This window comes from Venturia canescens, chromosome 7 (assembly GCF_019457755.1).
Source record: "Venturia canescens isolate UGA chromosome 7, ASM1945775v1, whole genome shotgun sequence".
Classification (NCBI taxonomy): Eukaryota; Metazoa; Arthropoda; class Insecta; order Hymenoptera; family Ichneumonidae; genus Venturia; species Venturia canescens.
The window spans coordinates 15,032,247-15,053,732 of NC_057427.1; the positions used below are offsets into that span (position 1 = coordinate 15,032,247).

Consider the following 21,486-nt stretch of genomic DNA (forward strand, 5'->3'; position numbering starts at 1 on the left):
AAGTAAAATCGACTCGGAGTCATTCGCCTATGCGAAGAAACTTACATCGAGGCACCTTTCCAAGGATCGATGTGACGTCGAAGATTCGTCAAGGAGCGGTTAGTATCCCGAAAATCTGACCGTATCAAATTTTCGCTACAACGATATCTTCTCGGAGTTTTGGAAACGACGACGACAATGGCACCAATAAAAATCTGAGGTTGAAAATTCCCCACGTTCACACATATTTTCTCTTTCTCTTCCTCCAATTTCATTACACGAAAATACAACCGGCAACACACATGTTAAATTGAAAAAGAAAAGTGAACGTTTTGTTAATAGTTTTAAGGTTTACGTTGCTGTACGCCTCATGCACGAATAGGTCCTCTACACATATAAAAAGTAGCGCTGTAAACGTGGCAACAGTGCCATTCTCCAGTATTACTATAGCGTCGAGCGTCAAGATGTCAGTGTTTCTCAAAATCTTATTTATTCGTCATGAAAAAAGTTAAAAAGTTGTTCCTCAACACGGATTAGTTTCACGAAGAAAAACTCTCTGTTCAAGTTTTTACGCTTGAGCAAAGTTTACTGTTGGACTTAAGGGTTGGAAGTAGTACTTATTTCACCGATGTTAGTTATGTTCTAATAACAAAGTTTTATTGTGAATAACAAGGATAAATAATCGATACAAAGTAGAAGTGTACCACGACACGTAAATTGTAGAAGTGGAGTTGACGGTTTCGTTTTAAGACTAACTCTGACGATTCGCGACATCAACCTTCTGCCCGTCTCGAGAAACACAATGTTTTTTCCAATGAACGCTTATTCGTTCTTTTTCCAAAAAGGGCTGAGTCAGAATAGTTGCTTGTCGCCAATCACCAGAGAATCATGAAGATCCTCCCTTTTGAAAAACCCGCTGTGCAATAAAATCTGCCACGCAGCTGAGTTAAAAGTGCAGAAGAGTAGCTTGCCAGAAGGGTCAAGCGACGAACGTTTTGTTTTATGCTCTTTTCGTGACTTTTCTAACGCCACTCGATGAATTCATTGATACACAATGCTGAAGGGATTATGCAGGGATTAAAAAATGCTAGGAGCTCTGGTGCAAAAAACTCGTGCTTCAACAACTTTGGGAAAATTCACGAAAGAGCTTGTTACCATCTGGCCGCCAGACATCGGGCATTTCCCGTCCGAGCTAGACCAGTGTTTTATTACCCCTTTCTAACCCGTCAGGAGTGAGAAAGACGATCTTTCTTGACGAGGTATACGGGTTGTTAAGACAAATCATTGTTGTATTCTAATTGTAACTTTAAAAATCTATTTTCTCGCGACGATCACAAACGTGCGACGCAACAAAAGTGTTCAAACAGCATTTCAATCGAGAAAGGTGGTCGAACATTTGAGAAAAAAGCTTTCATATTATTTGGTATTGCGTCTATCAGTTCGCCGCACCGCAGAGATTCTCATTTTTTAAATATTAATCCCACAATAGTACTAAATACATGACTGATTTTATTTTAAAGTTGTAAGATCCGTTTAACGACGTCGGTAATAAAAAATGTAAACAAAGTGCTATTCAGTGAAGTGTTAGGCATAGGCATCGCGTACAAAATGACCCATTTTAATCGCTAATATCTTAAAAACTGAATGACGAATCGATTTGAAATGTTGACAGTCGGTTCGTGAAGGCTATTGCGTTACACCATATTTAAATTTCAGCCGGTTTTTAAGATTTCAATAAAAGTACATAACTACCTTGAGCTATTTGTAAGATTTGTGACAATGAATTATCTGATTCTCGAGAAATAAAATTCGTTACAACATAAAGGGATCATTGAAACGAAAGAAAACTTATTTTCGTGACGTACCAGTTGATAATTAAGTAAATCATATTTTGCGATATTCATCCAGTAAACAATGATTTTCTGTCGAAAAATGCACTCATCCAATATTCTATAGGCATATTGTATGAACAGACATGCCGTGCATAGGTGTGTGGAACAAACGTTCGTCGAAGTCGAGAACAACACGTTGAAAACGTGTGAGTGTGAAATATGCAGGCGCGCGATTGCAGGATATTTGAAGCCTCATGACAGGCAAGCTCGTACGTTTAAATGTAATGTTGAGATATGGAATACAAGCTTGACAATATTTTTCGGTGCATGATCGTGCGTTTGGTGGTGCACAAGAGTTTTCGCGAGAGCTTGGATAAACTTCGGCGTATATAGACATACAAGTGCGAGCACGGAAACGGGGTACGTTGCGGAAGTGACGAGTGATCGTTCGACAACAATGGGAGTCAATCAGTGAACTGTATTCATGGGTGAATAGGTTCGATTATTCGCTTCGAGAGGATCCAGTTGAAGAGGGAGCGAGAAGGGAGAGGGCCCGTGAAAAGGGAAGGCGGAAGAGCGATGGATAGATTCGAATGCGATTGCTGCGCTATTGCCGCCTGGACGCGATGTTTCCTCTCTCGCACGTCGCTATATACCTCTTGGGACGCTATCAAACCGCTTTTATACTCGGTATAGACACATTTGTAAATGTATATTTGCATTTATCCATACATGCGCGCATTCATAGACACGCATATACGTTTGAACGTTGTCGAACAAAAGGGCGAAACTTGGCCATAACTTGGCTCGTTAAATCCTTCGGATAACGCCCTTGTGCCTGTGAAGAGAAGAGATTACTGCGGAAGGGAGCTCTCTCGTACAAGAGGCAAAAGACTCGCACCACCCTCTTGACTGGTCGTTCCCGTCTATATATCTATAAACGTTTGTAACGTTCCGCGTACCAGTGGGAGAGAAGGAGCAAGAGAGATAGATGGGAAGAGAGAGAGAGAGAGAGAGTTGGAAAGCGGCACGATGGCATTCCGACCGCGCCAGCGTGCGGCTGCAACGACGTTACCGTAATAGGGTCCCGATTAAGATGCAAATTCTCCCACCCCGCGGAGCGAGAACGCTCGAAGGAGGAACGGAAAATGCGGCTCGTGCCCTCCCGTTCCCGTTAACAGCCAAAGAAGAGGGAGCCCTACCCTTCGATCCCCTCCGCCCAACTAACCGCGCTCTTCCTCGTTTCAGCAAACCTACTTCTCGTAGACTGGTCTCTCGTCTCAACAATTTACAGCCGCTAACCAAGCTTATATTAAATAAAATTCAGACTAGTCCTGCAACTCGGTTTTCTACTGCTCTCTTTGACCCTTCCGAAGTAAAAGGGAGGGGAGCGGCGCCGGGGTGAGGCTTTGCTACCTTAATTTATTCTCATTTTACCCTCTCTAGGAAATTGTTATTCGATTTCTATCCTATTGTCAACCCTGCTCGCGGTCCCTTTTGTCATCCACGAATAATTTGATACACGATAGAATTTAGTTTGCTTGAATTTTTTGGTAATTACGGGACCGGAATTTAAATTCATGATGCACTTTAGCGAATGCAAATATAAATGGACGACGCGTGCGAACTATTGTTTCGTCGGGTTTCAGGAATCTGTGATTCGAATTCGTCCTGTTAGAGTACGAAAAGTTTTAATTATATTCATTCATTTCTACAATCATCAATTATTTATTCCTTCATATACGCATACTTTCAAAAAAACATCACTCGTAGCGAATTCGAAATGATCGCTAATTAAACAATAATTAAACTTTTAAATCCTATTTTTATTCACTGCCCCCCATTTGAGTACAGAATGCATTTCAAATGTTTCTTTGAACCTGTAGAAATTGTATATTCTGCATCACTTTAGTTATTGTAGCATTCTGAGCTTACTTGAATCTTTTGACTAGCCATTGATGCTAATGACTTTACTATCATCGGTGTTATTTTCGCACGCCTAACGTAGCTTGTAATTATTGTCGTAGTGAACTTTCGGAATACGAAAGTGGCTACGTTTCTGTGAAGTTCACATGCCAGTCGACTTTTTCCCGTGGGAAAATATTCCATAATACACGACAGCTATTTTCCTTTATATCGTAGAAGTCCGTTGATAAGTTGGGAGTATCCATTCCGTAGTCTGCCATCGGCTAGGCACACATATATATATACATATATTAATATGCTCGACGGTAAAATTATTTAGTGCGAAAACTAAAAGCTTTCAGAACTTCGAATGCCAGAGAGCGAGTGACAGATGGGGGCTGAGAGTGAGCGAGAAAGAGGAGAGCTCTTCTGGCTTCCTCTGTTATGTTACGAGGCCTGCTCTCTTGTAGTGCATGTACTTGAGGCTAATGCGAAGCTAATTGATTAAAGTGTCATTAATTTTCGCTCGAACGGGGTTTGGTTGCCATTCGCTGGCCCTACTCATCACTTCTTAGGTAAATGCTCGAAGCTTTTTCCAATGCCGACAAAGAGAAAATCAATCTTGTCGTTGGCTCCCTATCACCTGCTCCTTTATGCCAACGTCATCAGATCATTAACTCTTTTTTTCTTTGAGACAGCATTCTTCTATGAATAGCAATCCGGTTGATAATAGTTTCTACCCTTTTCTCTTTCTTCTGTAACCTTCCCGTCACAGACATTACGGACTTAGTAATATTATTCACTCATGTGATATTTATCTTCATGTTTTATATACGAAGGATGTCGAAGCGGCATGACAACCGTAGTAGAGAATCCGCTTCCATTCGCCAAGGATCAACCCGGATGTTTTTTGTTCCCTCGATATCGATCAGTTCTAACAAATATTCCTTCCAGACAAGCTTCGTTGTGGCAAAGCTTTCAGTAGGTTGACGACAGACTCGGACCCATGTAATAATACAGAATCTCAAGCAAATGTGTAGTCCGATAAGCGAAGGATAGACTCGGAAGAAGTCCAGTCCAGGCCGAGTGCACATGTGGCTCGACGATTCTCCAGACCGAGCAAGTACGTTCTCGGACCGTGGTCTCTCTTCTATAGACACACACAACGACCAACATGCAGTTCTCTATCTTCAAAGAAATAGCCTTTTGCAAACAGCAACAGGGATAAGCAGCAGCGCCCAGCTCCGTTGAAGAACAAACAAGATTACCCAGCTCGGAGCTCTTGACCAAGGTGGAGTCACCTTTCAACCCCTTGGATGGCTCTCGCTCGCTTGCTCGCTGCAAACAAAAGTTTCAAGAACATTACGAGATAGCAGCTCTCTTCGGCCGGTATAACCTTTCGTGCTGCTATGTATGCTGGATATCCGATGCGTTTTGTTGCATAACTCGTTTCACGTTCGTTCGAACCAGGTTCTTTGCCTTCGAAGTGACTCATCTTGTTCATGTTGAATTAGTAGAATCATCGTATTAATTATCGAACTTACTAAGAAAAAATTGTTTACTGAAAACGAAGAAAAAAATTCTTTGCTGATCTCTTCCACTGCACTACGACGATTTGATCATTCCCGGGGATCCGGGCATGTTTTTTTTCTCTTAATTTCTTTCTCAGCGAACGGCACATGCTCCGCAGTCATTGGAGAATTAGGAACAGTGCTGCGGCTATAAAGAAAGATCGTGCATTCTCTCGATCCCTGGATTGCGCGAGGCAGAAAAAAACGAATAAATGTTCCGCGATGCTCAGAGAAAACAAAAGACCTGCGAGGGCTCTCAGTTGTAATAACTGGATGTACATTTGCGAGCAAACGAATCGGCTATCGGAAAAAGCTAAATATCGTTGCTCACTGTCTGGCCGTCCTGTCGTTCCAGTCTGTAGCTTTTGTTTCGTGTTATTCATTTTATCGTGAGAGGAGATCTCGATGGTTGCGGAGTAGTGTGCTATTCCCATGAATGTATATATGTGCCCGTGTGGGTGTGTGTGTGCGAAATGAGGATCAGGGTGGAGAGCTCGCAGATGAGAATCCAAGAGAACGCTGATGGTACCGGTATTGGTGCATATCACCGTCCCCCAACATTTCTCCAGCACCATCGATGTCGAACAGCAGCAGAAAATCGACGAATAGCGTTCGTGGTGGAGGGAAAAACGAAGCATCGAGAGTATAGATGCGGAAGAAAATGAGAGAAAGGGTAGCGGGAAGGGTAAGAGGGGGGGAGTGAGAGGAATGAAACAACCGAGCGCGTGTCTGCAACTGGATGTCCAGGATTAACGTGAAAGCTGCACTCTCGTATAAATCATACGAATTAATTAACAAACGTCCGCCACTGCGAATTAATATAGTAGAATTAAATGTGTTTCAGTGCGAAATTGATGATTTTGGTCAGATTGGAAGTACGATACACATCGCGCAGTATAACCGTGGAAACTCAAAATACTCCGCGATTTATCAAACTAACTGATTGAAATTTTACACGATTTAATATTGGCCAATTATTAGGTACGTAATTATGCAAAATCATCTTTTGTCAATATTCTCACGAGTTTCGAAAACTTGTTACTGCATCATTTTGTCGATATGTACATGCATTATTCAGCAAATTTTACGAGCGAATCGAATCGCTCGTAATCATCGAATCTTCTGGCTTTATATTTTATGTCTAATCCATATTTCGGTTTTTCAAATTTGCATTCCTGCACGGAGAGACTTTTATACGAACATTTCGGATGAATTTGCTAAACAAATTTGCTATGTTTTGTAGCAGCGCTGTTCTATATCGCCATTCTATTACATTCCACCAAAGTGCATAGTAATTTTGATGCCGGAAGTAGTTCTCTCAAATTTCATTATGCACGACAGGCAAAATTTAGGTCTGCGACATTCTTACATCGAACGATTTATCGATATCCGAATGTCACTCGTGTCTTTTGGTGAAATGTTAAAAATTGGTAAATTGAACTGGACAAATTGCTTGAAATTTTACTATGTGCCACATGGTTAATTTTCATGTTTATACTCGCAACGCCTCATATAATTGGTGGGCGCATGAATTTTGCGATGGTATTGAGCAAAATTGAGCGAAACTATGCAATTTTTCGTATAGCACAGAGAAACAACTGCTATGCTATCTCCTAAATTTTCATCAAGTCATTTCATTATTTACTATGTTTTTGATAAAAATTCGCTCGGTGTTAATTTTTGATATAGTACAGCGCGTTATTTACTATGAACTGTGGTAATGGTTCCCCAAACTTATGCATTATTTGACACACTCTGTAGCGATTATTATTATAATATCGATGTGGTCCGACGTTACTATAAAAACATAGTAATTTTTGCTATAAAAGTCTCTTCGTATATGTATCGTGCTATGACGTTATCATATGTCTGATTCTTTCGCCCTTCTAAAAAATGAATTAAACTCAACAGTAACGATTGATAGTTCTCGTAAAATGAATAACGAATTAGTAGAAACGGGAAAAAAACGGGATGTTGAAAATTGTCGTTCTCGAATATAAACGGAAACATCGTGTGTTTAATCGTATTCCACGAAAGTAGAATAGCAGCGATTTTCATACACGGGGTGGCCATGTTCGTGTTTTGATTATATTCAGAAGGAGAATGAACCTTACGGTTCTAAAGAGCAAAGAAATTAATGGTTTGTGAATTTGTGTTTTAACCGAAATGATCTTCGTGCAAATCATATGATTAATAGTGATTGAAATAGTGAGGGAGAGAAAGCGATAAAAATAGGAGCGAGGGGCTTAGACCGAAACTCGTATACGAGGGATGATGGAATCGATGAGCGTGCCAACGAAAATTTAGCTCCTGTGGCTTTTACGACCGCCACCGCATACACCGTACTAGGTTAATCGCACCGCCAGGGAGAATTTCACTGTGGAGATGAGGCTCCCTTTCTCTCTCACACTTTCAAATACACATGTACACTTGCATACTGAATATACAATATCTCTTTGTCGTGTTGTTAATTCCACGAATAAGTTTGTTGCATTTCGTTTGCCATAATACTGAGAAAAATAGATAAAAAAACGGATAAAAATGGATTTTCAACGTTAAGCGCGCTGAATGCGTCTCCAGCACATGAACCTGTCAAACGGAATGATCCACGTCACGTATTTTCGGTTGTGCTAGCGCATGTCACCGTGAAGTTTATATCACGACTTAAGCACTGTCGAAGAGGAGCTTTCGTTGCAATTTCTATGCCGCAATAAATGCAATTAAATTACCAGTAGTTTGAGACACAAGTGAGCGATTCTGAGATGTATAACAGCGAGAACTTGGATGTTTCTAAGATGACAATTATAATAATTAGTATATATCAAATATAATTTATATGATTTCCATGCCCCCGCGAGGATTGGATGCGTTTAAGTACAATGAATAATGTCGTCGTGTAAGCTCGTCAGTTGTTGGAGTTTTTTGTCCTCGTTGAGATTCAATAGAGTCAATGAGTCTTTGGTACGAAGAGAAACTCTCGGACAATATGAAAAGGTGAGAACCAAAACACGTGTTTGTCCCTGAAACGCTGAAAATGATACGCGTTAAATTAGAACAGCGCAGTGTTCATATGCGTTTGGTTGAATTTACATAATCGTCCAGTGAACTTTGATATTCCAACGGATTCGTGAAAGTAAAGAGCTCTCATATTCTCCAACGGCTATGCATGAGCAGAATGGTATTTTTCTATCAGACGTAATAAGACAAGATAAAAATATAGCAAGGTTTTTTCTCCTCCCTCCGTTGAGTTGTGAGAAATTCAATTGTACCAGTCCACAGTTAATTACGACTTTCCTTTTTGCTGGTCATATACACGTACCGAGGTTCAAGCAATTACTTCGTTCTTTCATCTGGTCAGCGGAATCCTTTTTACGCTTTAATAGACATCTTTCGAGCCATCTTTCTCTCGTAATTCACCCGTGATCTCAGGCAAGCTCGGAATATACATTTATTCCAAATTCTCGTCAGAGTTTCTTCTTTCTCGCCCTTTTTATTCTTTTTTTCCTTTCTCCAATACAGACACACTGCACCCTCTTCTCATTTTTCCCGCGAGCGTTTTTCACAGTCGACTTTATTTCCCGGTTCACTCGTTCGAAAATATATTCGCTGACGCCACGTGATTTCGATGAAATAATTTTCACCAATGTTAAATATTAAAATTACCCGAAGAAACTCAAACTCCAGAGATACGTTTTTTAATCTGTCCTTCCACCATCAGAAGAAACTGCTTGAAATCATTTTAAATTGATGTACGAACTGAAGCGTATGCCAAGTTTCGTTATAAAATTTTTGTCTCAATTGAAACTCACGCCTCGAATTACAATTCGAATACAAAAAAAAAAAAAAAAAAAAAAAAAAATCAATATTGTTGGGTAAAGTTTTTCTTTGAAGTCGTTCGTTTATTAAACTTAGAATACTTGTGAGGAAAGATTTCTTTTTAAACGATCAAATAATAGGCGACGACCATTCAAATTGAGAATCCTCATTAGAGTACCTACACCGCACTGTGTTTCTTTGTTATTACTTCAATATAACTATTTTTATAAAAAAAAGTAATGGCTTTCAATTTCATTGTGATTTAATCTACCGTGGCCATTTAACTGGCGCTTTGGGAAGAACCATTGGAGTAGTGATGTCCCAAAGGTGCATATATACACCTTTGCACATATATATAGCTTTGTAGATATAACGTATATCTATATATCTCTGAATATATCTGACGACCACGAGCTTTTTGCTAATTCATAAAATCCCAAGAGAACGATTTACCGTGGAACATCTCCGCCGGATACACAATGGTACAATGGAACTGTTCTACTGTGAAAACGTTCGTCGCTCTCTTTTGCCAACACGGTAGCATTGCGCTTTACCATCTTCCATCGCGGTTCTTTTACGAAGGTTGCGTGGCGACGACATAACGACGATGACAATAGCTCGTTAAACGAATCGAAAGTCTTTTCTCGCGTTACTGTCTCGCGCTCACACTGGCTTTTCACAGCCGTTTCCAAAAGAGAATCTCAAGCTGGCCAAACAGAAGATTTTCCCATCCTTTTTCACCGAGCTACGAATTTATTTGATGAAGAACTTTTTCTAAGCTATTCAATAGAAATCGCACGGGTTCGGGAGGTCTTCAAATTTTCCCATACGAAATTTCGCAATGGCGTTAAAATATTGTCACTTCACTAATCGAGTTAGTGCCATCGCTGTTTTTTTTTGTCATTGTACTAGAAATACTTGAAATTCGTATAGTATTTGCCGATAGAAACAAATTTTGGTGATCTGCAAGGGACTCACAACCCTCGCGTGAGAGACACATTTGAAATTCTGGATGGAAACTCTGTGCCACTGGGCTCTCAGCCCTCATAAATAAAAGTGGATTGGACTGAAGGAAAAACGAGGTGATTTTCTCCACTATCTGCTTCTTTTATGAAAAGGATGTGAAGGAATTGTATTGAACAAACACAGAGCCAAGAGAGTGCTAGAGGTATGAAACAGCCGAGTTTCAGAAGCTTCGCAACCTCCGAACTGATTGTCTCAGATCCATTGGAACGGTAACAGTTCCGTTTAACCAATACACCCGCATACACACGGACTGGTACAAAGAGAATCTCTCCACATTTACGTCTTTATTGTCTCTGGTTTGCTCCGACCTCGTCGTGGACTACGGCTCTAGTGATGGAACTCTTCAAAAAGAAGTATATAGACAGCGTTATTAACGAGGTGCCAACGGCCGTGGCAATACGTGCTTCGTATTTCGAATAGTTTTCGACAAATTGTCGAGGAACGTTCAAAGCCTGAAATTGTCGGCCAAGACGGCGATGCTCTTCTTCGGACCAGAGTGAAGTGCACAGAGTTTTCGTCCAATTAATTTTCCGAATAGGGTCAATTGCCCAAGAGAGAGAAATCAACCGAAGAACACTCAGGGGCACAATAACAGAGGGGAAGTCGTAATTAATATCTATCGATATATGTATAAAGCGAGGTTTTGGTTGAAAGATTCGAAACTATAAGGATGATGGAAATCGGTTGGGAAGTCTCGAGTCGAACGCGACCTTTCTATGAATCTTTGAAAATTGTTCCTTCGTTTCGTCGCTATAGAAAAACGTCAAAGAATGTAAAAAAGTGATCGAAAACTGCGCGGCTTCTAGAGAAAAATGATAATTGGGGATAAGCCCCGTAGAAGATACTGGAGCAAATTTGAAAGATTGAGCACCAGTTAGAGCTCACACGGATCGGCTCGATTCCACCTTTTTCTCGTATAAATTTCCGGATTATCCGTACGAGAGGATTTTGTCATCGTCAGCTGAGAAGCCTGAGACACGCTGGGGAAACCTCTGATAAAGTAAAACTATCGCAATTTCGTTTTGTAATGGATTATATCAATCATTCGATGACAAAAATGATGGGAAAAGAGTAGAAGGAAGCTGAGCAATGTGATCTCCAGCCTTTTCATTCATCATATTTGTTCCAGATTATTCTAATACTTCGAACATATGCTAGGCTGCTAGGCTTGCTGCTTTTCCCAAACGCCAACACTTTGTACAATGTGGCTCTCCGCCAACTCGAATCGGGGTACGAATTATAGTTTTATGCACTAGAGAACTAAAATACTAACAACTTTTCGTTAAAATTGTGCAAGCTTTCAAATATCAGATATATTTTATATTTACAGTCATATACGTATATCGAAGCCACAGAAAATTCTAGAACTTTGCCTTCCCATATAGGGATAACGTGGAATAAACCACTAGGAAAGTTACTTGTCCGGATCATGTGTGCATACGGTACTGCAATTATTATTATCTGCCTCGTTATTTCATTTATTTGGTAAATAGAGGGAGGTGATATTTCATTGAATTAAAATTACTTCATTTATCTTAATAGTACTCGTTGCGTTAAGGTAGTTCATGCACGAAACGATTTTCTTAAGAAAGTCTTGAAATTTAGACAGGGTTTGAATGGGTAGTCGACTGACACGCATATCAAATTTTAAAGGGTTCGTCTTATTGTTCATTGAGATGAACGTGTTTATATATGAAGAAAAATAGACAAGGCTATGGGAACTATGCGTAAAAAATCGTTTTTCTTTCCATATAACGAATGAACGCCTCTTGCGAAGTTTATGAAAAAGTAGACAATAACAATGAAGTATATAATGAAGGTCTGGAAAAAAACTTGAGACGATTCTCTTACTAGTAATAAAGATACATTACGTTGACGATTGAACGAAATTGGTAAAATGAGTACTCGTAGCCTCACATTTGCTTATTTCAGCATTTGTTTTTTCTTGACTTGGGCCATCACTGTCATAGCCTTCTGTCTTTTTATTAACACTTTTTTCTTAATCCATTTCCCTTTGTGTTTTTTCTTTGAGCTCTCTAATACGATTTTTTAAATAAAAAACTACAGTATTTTCGCCAGGAATGAATGAAAATGCGAGTTCAGTCGGTGATGGATCCCCGATTAATTAATGGCTTTTAATTTCATTCGTTAAAAAATAAGTTGAAAAAATGTATTATAATTTTGAATTAACAACTCTGACATTAATTTAAAGTGATTATATCTATAATTAGGAAGTAAAAATCGGTCCAATTCAGACACCCATAAAATACGATCCTTCGGGCATGATCTATCTTGAATCGATAACAAAAAAAAATGAAGAAATATGTACATGTTTTGGGAATTCGTATTTTGGGAGTAATCGTCTTATCCGTTTGTTTTCGTTCAGCGACTTAAAGTGTGTCCAACACGATTCGTTGGTTCGGGATCTATCAAAATATTTAAACTACGTCTATTTATGATTCGCATTACTGACGAGCGAATGATAATATGAATTTCCGATTAGCGAAATGTGAACGTCGTTTAAGCCTGATCGTTGCCTAATACGAGGGTGATTCACCATGTTGATGCATACAGTATTAGTAGAGGGATCATTAGATACCCATGTAACGCAATCACGTGGCGAATCTCGCACGCGAGTCCACGAATCAGAAACCCCTTCCCCACCTTTCCCCTCGCGTAACCCCGGCCTTTGCAGGCTTTGGTCTTCTCTCATAAAGCACGCATTAGTGCGTTGGTGTGGAATTAATCAAGGCTATCTGTATTACAAGGCATGCTCTCTGTGGTTAGATTAGAATCCTGTTCAATCCCACCGTTAGACTGATGGACAGCCGGTTGTCTGTTTGGGTTATCGCGGGAGGGGAAATTGTCGGGGGTGCTTCAGGCTATATCATGAATTGGCTCTAAGACACAACACCGCAAAATTATTGGCAACGTCTAACACTCTATAGTCCTGCTGAATTACTGGATATTTTCAAAGCCGAGTATCTCATCGGTGCGCAAACTAAAATAAACTACTTGTTTTTTCTTATTCGCCATAGTAACTTTCTCGTAAGCCCTCGCACCTATTCATTATTCGAATCGCTCATATTCGTTGATCTCGTCATTATCTCGCTGGATTATTCCTATTGGACCGGTCGAATGTTTACGCGTCGACAGATGGATTATCGCTATTTGGATGTCGTTAAAATATATCGGGATTCTCGGAATCGCGGCTCGACCATTGAATTCTTAGTCTGTTATTTATACCTCCCCCTGCATGTTTAACTCGCTATTTATTCAGACACGACCGTTTGTATTCGATTCTGAATATCGTGTTCGATACCCACCGGCGAAGGACATTGTTATATTTGTTCCTGTTCCATGTTTCAATATTCGAGCGAAGCATTTTATGCTCGATTTAATGGACATTACAGCGCATAATAGTTATAAATTACTCATATCAGTCGTGAATTATAACACTGAGATTGGGTGAGTCCTTCTACTATTTTAGCTTTTTTGCAGTAATGATCATAACGAAATTTAACGTAACACGAAACTGCTTCCATCACGTTGACAAGAGCTGGTTATTGAGTTTTGTATACAGAGTCGTCCAATTTGAATGTCCTTCAGCAATAATTGTCAACTGAATGTTGCGAGAAAATACGGAATATCGCCCGGATTATTTCAATCTTATCTGTTATTGATCAAGATAAAGGCATGGACGTTCTCCGGATATGTGATGCAAAGTACAGCGTTCTATCCCAGGATGGCACTAGATCAAGAGTCTTCTTCGGAGAGGAAGTTCGAGAAAAACGGGATAGTAAGTATTGTTCGATTTCGAAAAAAAGCAGACCTCTGGGCTGTTTTGCTCTTCATGGAGAACCGAAGAAAGAAATAAAGGGTAAAAGAGAAGAGATGCGAGGCGCATCATTGATGGCGAATCACTCCAGTCGCCATCAAAGACGTTCGTGACAAGAATACTAGAAGCGTTGAGAAAAAATATAGATACAAGGAAGAAGTTGTACAAGCCTGTGGAGTTTCGCAGAGGCTGGATATATATCGAAAAGAAAAGAAAGGGAAGAACGCAAAAAGAGAAAGAGAGCAACAAGAACGATATAACCTTAGCTACAGCTTCTTAGAACGTGCTCGGAGATACGGTCCTGTGATCTTTATCGCTTTGTACGAGAAGGCTCGTAAGGTTAAAGCACAGCGCGACTCCGCGCGTGAACCACACGAGAAACGCGATTCTCCGCCACACATAGCTACTGCACATACTGACAAGCAGAAGCAGCTCCATTCCCAGGATCCGTTGGTTCGTCCGTTTGTAGCCTTGGTCTTGTCTCCCCTGGGCTCTGTGCCACGAAGAAAAACCGCGTCCAACACACAAGTAACGTCCTAGAAGGCATCAGTATATATGATCTCTCGTGAATGGCAATTCTCCCATGGGGACCGGAGTGATAGAGCTCACAGACAGATCTAGCAACGTCATGTTGTCAGGTTTTGTGAGCTCTCCCGCTCTCTTTGGCTTCTACTTCTCGTGCAGTCTGCACGAGCTTGCGATATGAATATGAAATTCTTCGGAAAGATACTCGGGAATGAGAGTCGTCGGCGTTGCGAAATTCGCAATTCGATTAACTCAAAACGAAAAACGAAAATGCATGGCCCTGTCCGAGAACCACGACTCTATGGACTTTGTCTAGTTTTATTAAATATTCAGGACGTGATTACAAGTAGTTCTTTAAATATCCCTGAATTTATCAGACTCGAGACGAAACTATTCCCATGACACTTGCACATAATTTGAAGGTGGTACTGAGTGGTATCCCAGTCGATGGCTCTTTTCAACCTGTGCCAGTGTCTTAAGCAAGAGTTTTGCTTTGAGTTTGAAAATATTTTACACGCTTATTATCATCGCTGCTAGCTGCATCATTAGCAACAATGTTGAATACTTCAGTCAATTGGTTCTTTATTCATAGCTGACTTTCCTCTGGTAAGCGGTTATGTATTAAAATGTCTACTGACATAGGACAAGGTAAAGGATGTAGTAAAAACAAATAAACAATAAAAATATCTATTATAGCCAGGAAATATATTACCATGCAGCAAGTGATGAGCATGATCAAATAAGCTATTTAATCGTAACATATAACACACCGTCGAGTTCAAACGAATCGATAGCTGGAAGTAAATATACATTCGAAATGTTTGAACATTACAGCAGAATGAAGTCTTCCGACAAATTCTCAGTAACATACGACGTGATGAATTCGGTGTAACGTTAGAAAGTCTCATGTGTGTTGGAAACAGAATTTCCAGCGGTTTGAAGTCGTGAACTCTTTCGCATGTTTGTTCACTGCTGGGGATTCGCTCCGCTTTAATGTTGGTCTCTGGAGTCGCTAAATAAGACCCCAAGGCTGGGAGCAAGTTTTAACTTGGTCCGCATTACGCTCTATCCAGAAGCTGTTTTTTTAATCTCTTTTTTTCAATAAAAAATTTATTGAACTTTGAAAGAGAGTTTCAAATTAGAGACGCTTCGCAGATAAAGTTGAAAAAACGTTTCGACTGTCAATTCAATGAGTGCCAACTCAGCGTTTTCCATTCCTTCACCACTACTCATCAGATTCAAATCTCTACATTGTATCCAGATTCTGCAGGTCATCAACATTTTCGTGTACTACTGCATGGCCCTCAAAGCCTTACTTATCATGCAAACTGTGAAATCGATAGTTTTACACTAACCGACCTCTGCACGCATCCAACGTTGGTTAGCTGATTCGCACGAGACGGGAACTGAAATAACGACCAGGGACTTGTCCACGGAGTATCATGACTTCTGGTTTATATGCAGCTGAGTTCGAAACGCACGATCTGTATTTCACCTCGATATGCTTATGTGTTCGGCACACTTCATGTAATAGCCGGACAATTTATCGAAATAGAGGAAAATAGTAGAAACCCGGAGAATCTCTAAATCCATCCTCGTAGCAATCTCCCAGCGATACTCAATATCGGATAGCACTCGATCGACAGTGCAAACTATCCCGTACGATTCATATACATGTACGTACCACTTTAACATTGTTATTGTCGTTCGTGCGCTCGCTGCATGCGGATGAAAGAGAGCGCATATATACTTGGCAAGAGGTGCATAGTGACGAACGCCACGAGAGAGGGCGGAGGGATGGGATGAGAAGCAACGAAATCGGATCACAGCTAGTTGACATTGGTCGATCACAACATGAATAACGAACAGGCGTTTCTCGCTTGAATAATACATGCGTGATGCTCTCCGAGCTCCCGAGTCCCCAATGTTCTATACACGTGTGCATACGTATATGTCTCTATGTACCTAAACACAGCGTCACTGGCACACCCTACAACGACATTGTAGAACCACACGAAAGCACCCTCTCATGAATAGTGTGCTTCCATCTTGGTTCCCTGAGGAGTGAAACCTTGGCGCACGGTTGATTCTCAACAGTGTGCTGTGTACCTTCCGGCTGAAGGACCGTGTAGGCATGGTTCGTCATACTCCTCTGTCTTATACAGTTGATTTTGGTTTTAGATAAAAGTTTGAATAACCGCGTTTTGTGTGCGTACAACAAAATAAATACATACAGAAGGATTGCATCACGAATCACGGAATGGTTCGATGACTTTTAAACTCTTCAGAATGGAGCCAGAAGTTTTTTTGCGGATGTTGCTTGTGCGGGAACACCTACGATTTATTAAACATATAATTTTTCTTCGGCAAAATGAGCTTTGTTTTAAGAATAGAGGAAGTAAAAAAATATCGATGTGATCCGCAGGAGCTGGAAGAGAATTTTCTGAATCCGAGCATCAATGCTACTGATACGAGATTGTGGGGCGGAGTTGAAATTCCGAACGGTGAGAAATCAGAAGGCTCTAAAGTCCGAAAATCTAGCTGGGACTCGAAATATATAGATATATCGCACTAGCGAGATTGTCGAACTTTTGAGCCTTCTGATTTCTCACCGTTCGGAATTGCAACCCCGCCCCGAGATTGTATGTGAGCGTTAGGATGACAAGCCACTACATATATTCATTCACAATTTCTTTAAAAGTGGCTGACAATGAGTCGATTTATTAGGATTCGATGACTGGTACCATTGGTTTATTTGGCAAACTGTGAACGATCAATACTCGGTCATTCAAACTATGGTCGAACACCGCGACTATGGGTACGCAAGTTTTCAATTCGCCTGAGGATATTTCCGATGAGCTAGCCAATATTTGACTTTTACTGACGCCGGGTCACAACAGAGAAACGAGTTCAGCTCGCCATTGAGCTCGTCTGGACAGTTAAGAAATGGATAGGGACTAATAAGGAAAATGGATTGAATGGACACGCAAGCAATAGCCGAAGTATGGATCGGCCACGCCGGCCACTTGAAAGACTTTCTTTTATATTTGTTTGCCCCCCGTAACCACAGACTGAAGTTTGCGTTGGCTAAGGAGCTCTACCCGAATGGCTCTTATCGCGAAAACCCGAATAGCGGAAAGGGGTTTAAGACAATGGAAAATAAAAGGAGTCCGCCGCTACGGCAGTATGAGAAAGATGGGCCGCGAGTGCAGAGGGATGAATAGCGATTGAAGAATATGAGAACAACTCTCCTTGCCCACACCCTCTTATCCGCTGAACGTCTGGTTCGAATACTTCTTGTTCAGTTAAGGGGAGTTTTGGCGTCCTTCGAGGTCAACTTCCACTCCCCACCCTCACTGGTCGTACCGGTGCCGAGTATATACGCGTTTGAGCTTTGGACCTGTTTCTCTATGGCTGGCTGGTGAATTAGTCGCTCGTCCGTGAGCGGCTGTATACGGGAGTTGTGGTTGAAGTTAGGTCTAGGTGGCGCTGGAGAAGAGACAAGGTCCTATTAGTTGCGTTAGCCATTTACTGCTATTTGTGGTCCATCGCGGTTGTAATTAGTTTTCCATCGTCAACGTAACTCTCCTTCCCCCGTTTTCCATGCTACCGAGCCGCCGCCGTTCGATCAATCCACTCAATTGTAAAGAGGGACTTTTCGCCGAAGACTCGATAGACCAACATCGTCCGAGCTAGTCTTCCTAGTGTGACTTCAATGTCGTAAAACCTTGAGCTGAGGCCGCTGTAGATAGAGTACTAAAAAGCTCCTGAGAGATGGGCGGAATTTGGAGATCGATAGAGATGGGCAACTATACCAGACAAACTATATATGAAGGGGCCCTGTACATCCCGGAACTTAATCGAATTCTCGGCTTGTAACTTGATGAACGAAGCCTTCCTTTCCACGTTGCTAGCTCTCTTCTTCGATGCTACCGGAATATATTTATTATCGAACGAATTTACGATCTCGTGGTTCTATAGCTCGCGCTTCCATACAACGTTTTCCATCAATTTACCTTGTCATAAAGACCACTTTTCTTAGAAATTTTCTCTCTTATCAGCGTCTTTCAGCAATGAACGTTCCCACGGAGGCCGCGCACTTAATACTACTTTTTAAATCGAGTCAAACAGTCGTCTGAAACGACATTTTTTTAATATTCATCTGGTACATACTCGTATGCAGTGTTCAATGAATGTTTCTGCGTAAATCTGTTTAATTGATGTATCTTTGTAAGAGATTAAAGCTGAATTGAAGTTTCATTAACGATGAAATTGTCTTCCTTTGTTTGCAGGTAGCGTGAATGAAGCCGGTCTGTTCGCACTTCGAGGACGTCAAGAGGGCAATCGAAGGGCTCGTAGAACGACGACGACTACGTCGACAAGTACGACAACGTCTAATTCGGGAACAACAACACCAGCAACGACGAGAACACCTTGGCAAAGTGTGCCAACGAGACGAGATCTGGCCACTACGACGTTAACTTCAGTCACGACAAGAGCGATCGTTCAGCCAGCGGCGCTTTTGGCGGCGCCCAACGATCAGACTTGGCCTTCCAGTAGTTCACCATCGAGCTCATCATCCTCCTCCTCGAATTATCCGAGCTCGTTGTTCCTCCTACCCTCGCAGAATCCACCGATCGAGATAGTCGTCAAACCTCAGGGCAAGGTCGTTCTGCCATGCGAACTCGAGGGCAACTACACAAGAATTCTCCAACCACTATCAAGGTAAATATTCTCATTCTATATGCACACGTCATACTTCATATTTGCCTTTGAGTCTTCCTTCGTTCTATTAAAACTGCTCCGGGCGAGTTCGTCCCTCATTGCTTTCTATCTATCTTTGGTTTGCATTCCTTCGAAAAAGCTCACAGACTTTGATTCGCTTTAGATATCTTTTGGCCATTTTGAAATCGATCGATTCTTAAGTTTTCATATTCTACGATGATTTTCTCCTCTTTTTATTACTCGTGAATGCACACTGTCATATAATAACCTAAACAATATCGAAAGGATTCACCATTCACATTCAACATATACGGAAAATCTTTTGCAAAAGCTTTTTGCAAAAAAAAAATAAAGAGACGAGTCTCGTTGAAGAAGAATAAAGACAAAGAAGCATTCTAATGTTTCATTACTATGTGATTTCTTATTCAATCCATAATCATTAAATGCCAAAGCTCAAACGAATCTGATGGAAAGTCTCATTTCCTGTTTGGTGTATTCTGATATCGAAGCCGGTGGCCTATTTACTGTGTTGTACAGTCATATAAGACTAGTTCATCATAACCACGCTTCCTGGTGGTCGTGTGGTAAACCGGTGGCTTGTCCCATATATTTCCAGGAGTTACAGGATACGACCAGCGAAATGGCTTCACGACGGAAAGCCCGTCGACATGATAACGATAGACACGCGAACGGAGATGAGCGGGACTGGACATCGTTACATCGGTGACTCATCCACAGCAGCTTTGCACATAGACAGTGTAAGGCTCGAGGACGATGGTATTTGGACGTGTACCCTCGAAGACGATCGGTCCGACGATTACAGCGGGAGGCCAATCAGGCTAGTCGTCCTAGGTAAGCTAACGAAAGTATTATACGTTCACTACTCGATCGTTACAATATTTTTAAAAAGTCTGAGATAATAAAAAGTCCGGCTGCACTTTCTTTGGCTTGGTTTTCTTCATACAACCCGCTCCTAGGTAGCAACGGGTCGGATCAAAAGTCAGGTAGTGGTTGACAAATGGATTATATTATTGTTATTGCCACGGTAGTCCTATTTACAAAATTTTTTCACGCGATCCGGAAATATCCTAATTTTCGAAATGAAAATCAAAGGTTTCCGAAATGCGTGTTTCTCGAACCTAGAAGTGATTGAATTGAATCGTGATCCGTCTATACAGTAGTTGCAGCAGCGATTTTATCGCAGTTGTAAAAATAATTTTATCAGTATACGGGAAATGGAAATCTTCCTTTTGAAACAAAAACTCTATTTTGTTAAACGAGATCGTGAATTCACCGTTTTTGTTGGTAAATAAATTAAACCATTTAACTAAGAAATAAAAAACAAACAAAGATGAATGCACTACATTTCCGTCCGATTAAATGGGACGGATTTTGTTCGATCAATGATTTCATTTTAATCAGAGTGATAAAACTAATTGCAAAGGCGGTGAAATCCTAGCTAATCACGATTGAAATATCGACAACAGCAAGCCAATCTCAAAATGTATAAAAATCCTCTTGGAAATCACAGGAGAAAATCTCTGTGCCGTGCAATGTCTATGAGCTTCCGATAATTACGGCTCCAGAGAGGAAATTTGTACTGAAAAGTAGGATATATTGAAAATAAACGCAACACTGAACGAGCGGAAATATTACGTTGCTCACTCTCGAAGAGGTTTTAAAGAATTTATACGAAATTCATAAATTCCTCATTCAACGAGAACGTTATGGCATATCTTAGGTTTGAAATATTTATTTCGAATACTTTATTCAAATAATTTAATGACTTTGTTAGCCAACTGGTCTTTTACAGATGTACATAAAATTAAATGACCGTATTTTCATCTAAATTTATTCACCATACAGTGTAAATAGAATCGGTGTATTTCTAAACTAATAGTTAGAACCAGATTCTCACGCATCCCTCAATGTATTTGCATTAACCTGTGAATAGACCTCACAGGATAGAATAGTTGTGTATAACCTGGTCTACCGATACACATCCGAAGCTGAACCTCCTGAGGCATAGAATCGATACCACGAATAGTTACTGGTTATCCGAACAATGTTCTCAGTTATATCGAAGTGTATAATGATCGTCAAATCGCTAATAATAACCAATGAAACCAAGCTCATGTACAGGTCCTACCCAATTATTAATAATCGGCATGTGCAATGTTTCTAGGCGGATTAATGATCTCTGTTGAAATCCGAGATTCATGAAATTCTACGTATTTCCAAGCACGTGTGAAGTACGCAATGCTCTTTT

At 40.7% G+C, this 21,486-nt stretch overlaps 1 protein-coding gene across 1 annotated transcript in view; it reads left to right on the forward strand.

The window, feature by feature from the left end:
• Window positions 1–21,486, forward strand: part of tei (teiresias) — a 241,929-nt gene that overhangs the window by 131,889 nt on the left and 88,554 nt on the right. Inside the window, exons 4-5 of the mRNA XM_043423721.1 lie at window positions 18,785–19,217; window positions 19,834–20,069. Coding sequence (XP_043279656.1) covers window positions 18,785–19,217; window positions 19,834–20,069 — 669 coding nt within the window. The remainder of the gene's footprint in view (window positions 1–18,784; window positions 19,218–19,833; window positions 20,070–21,486) is intronic.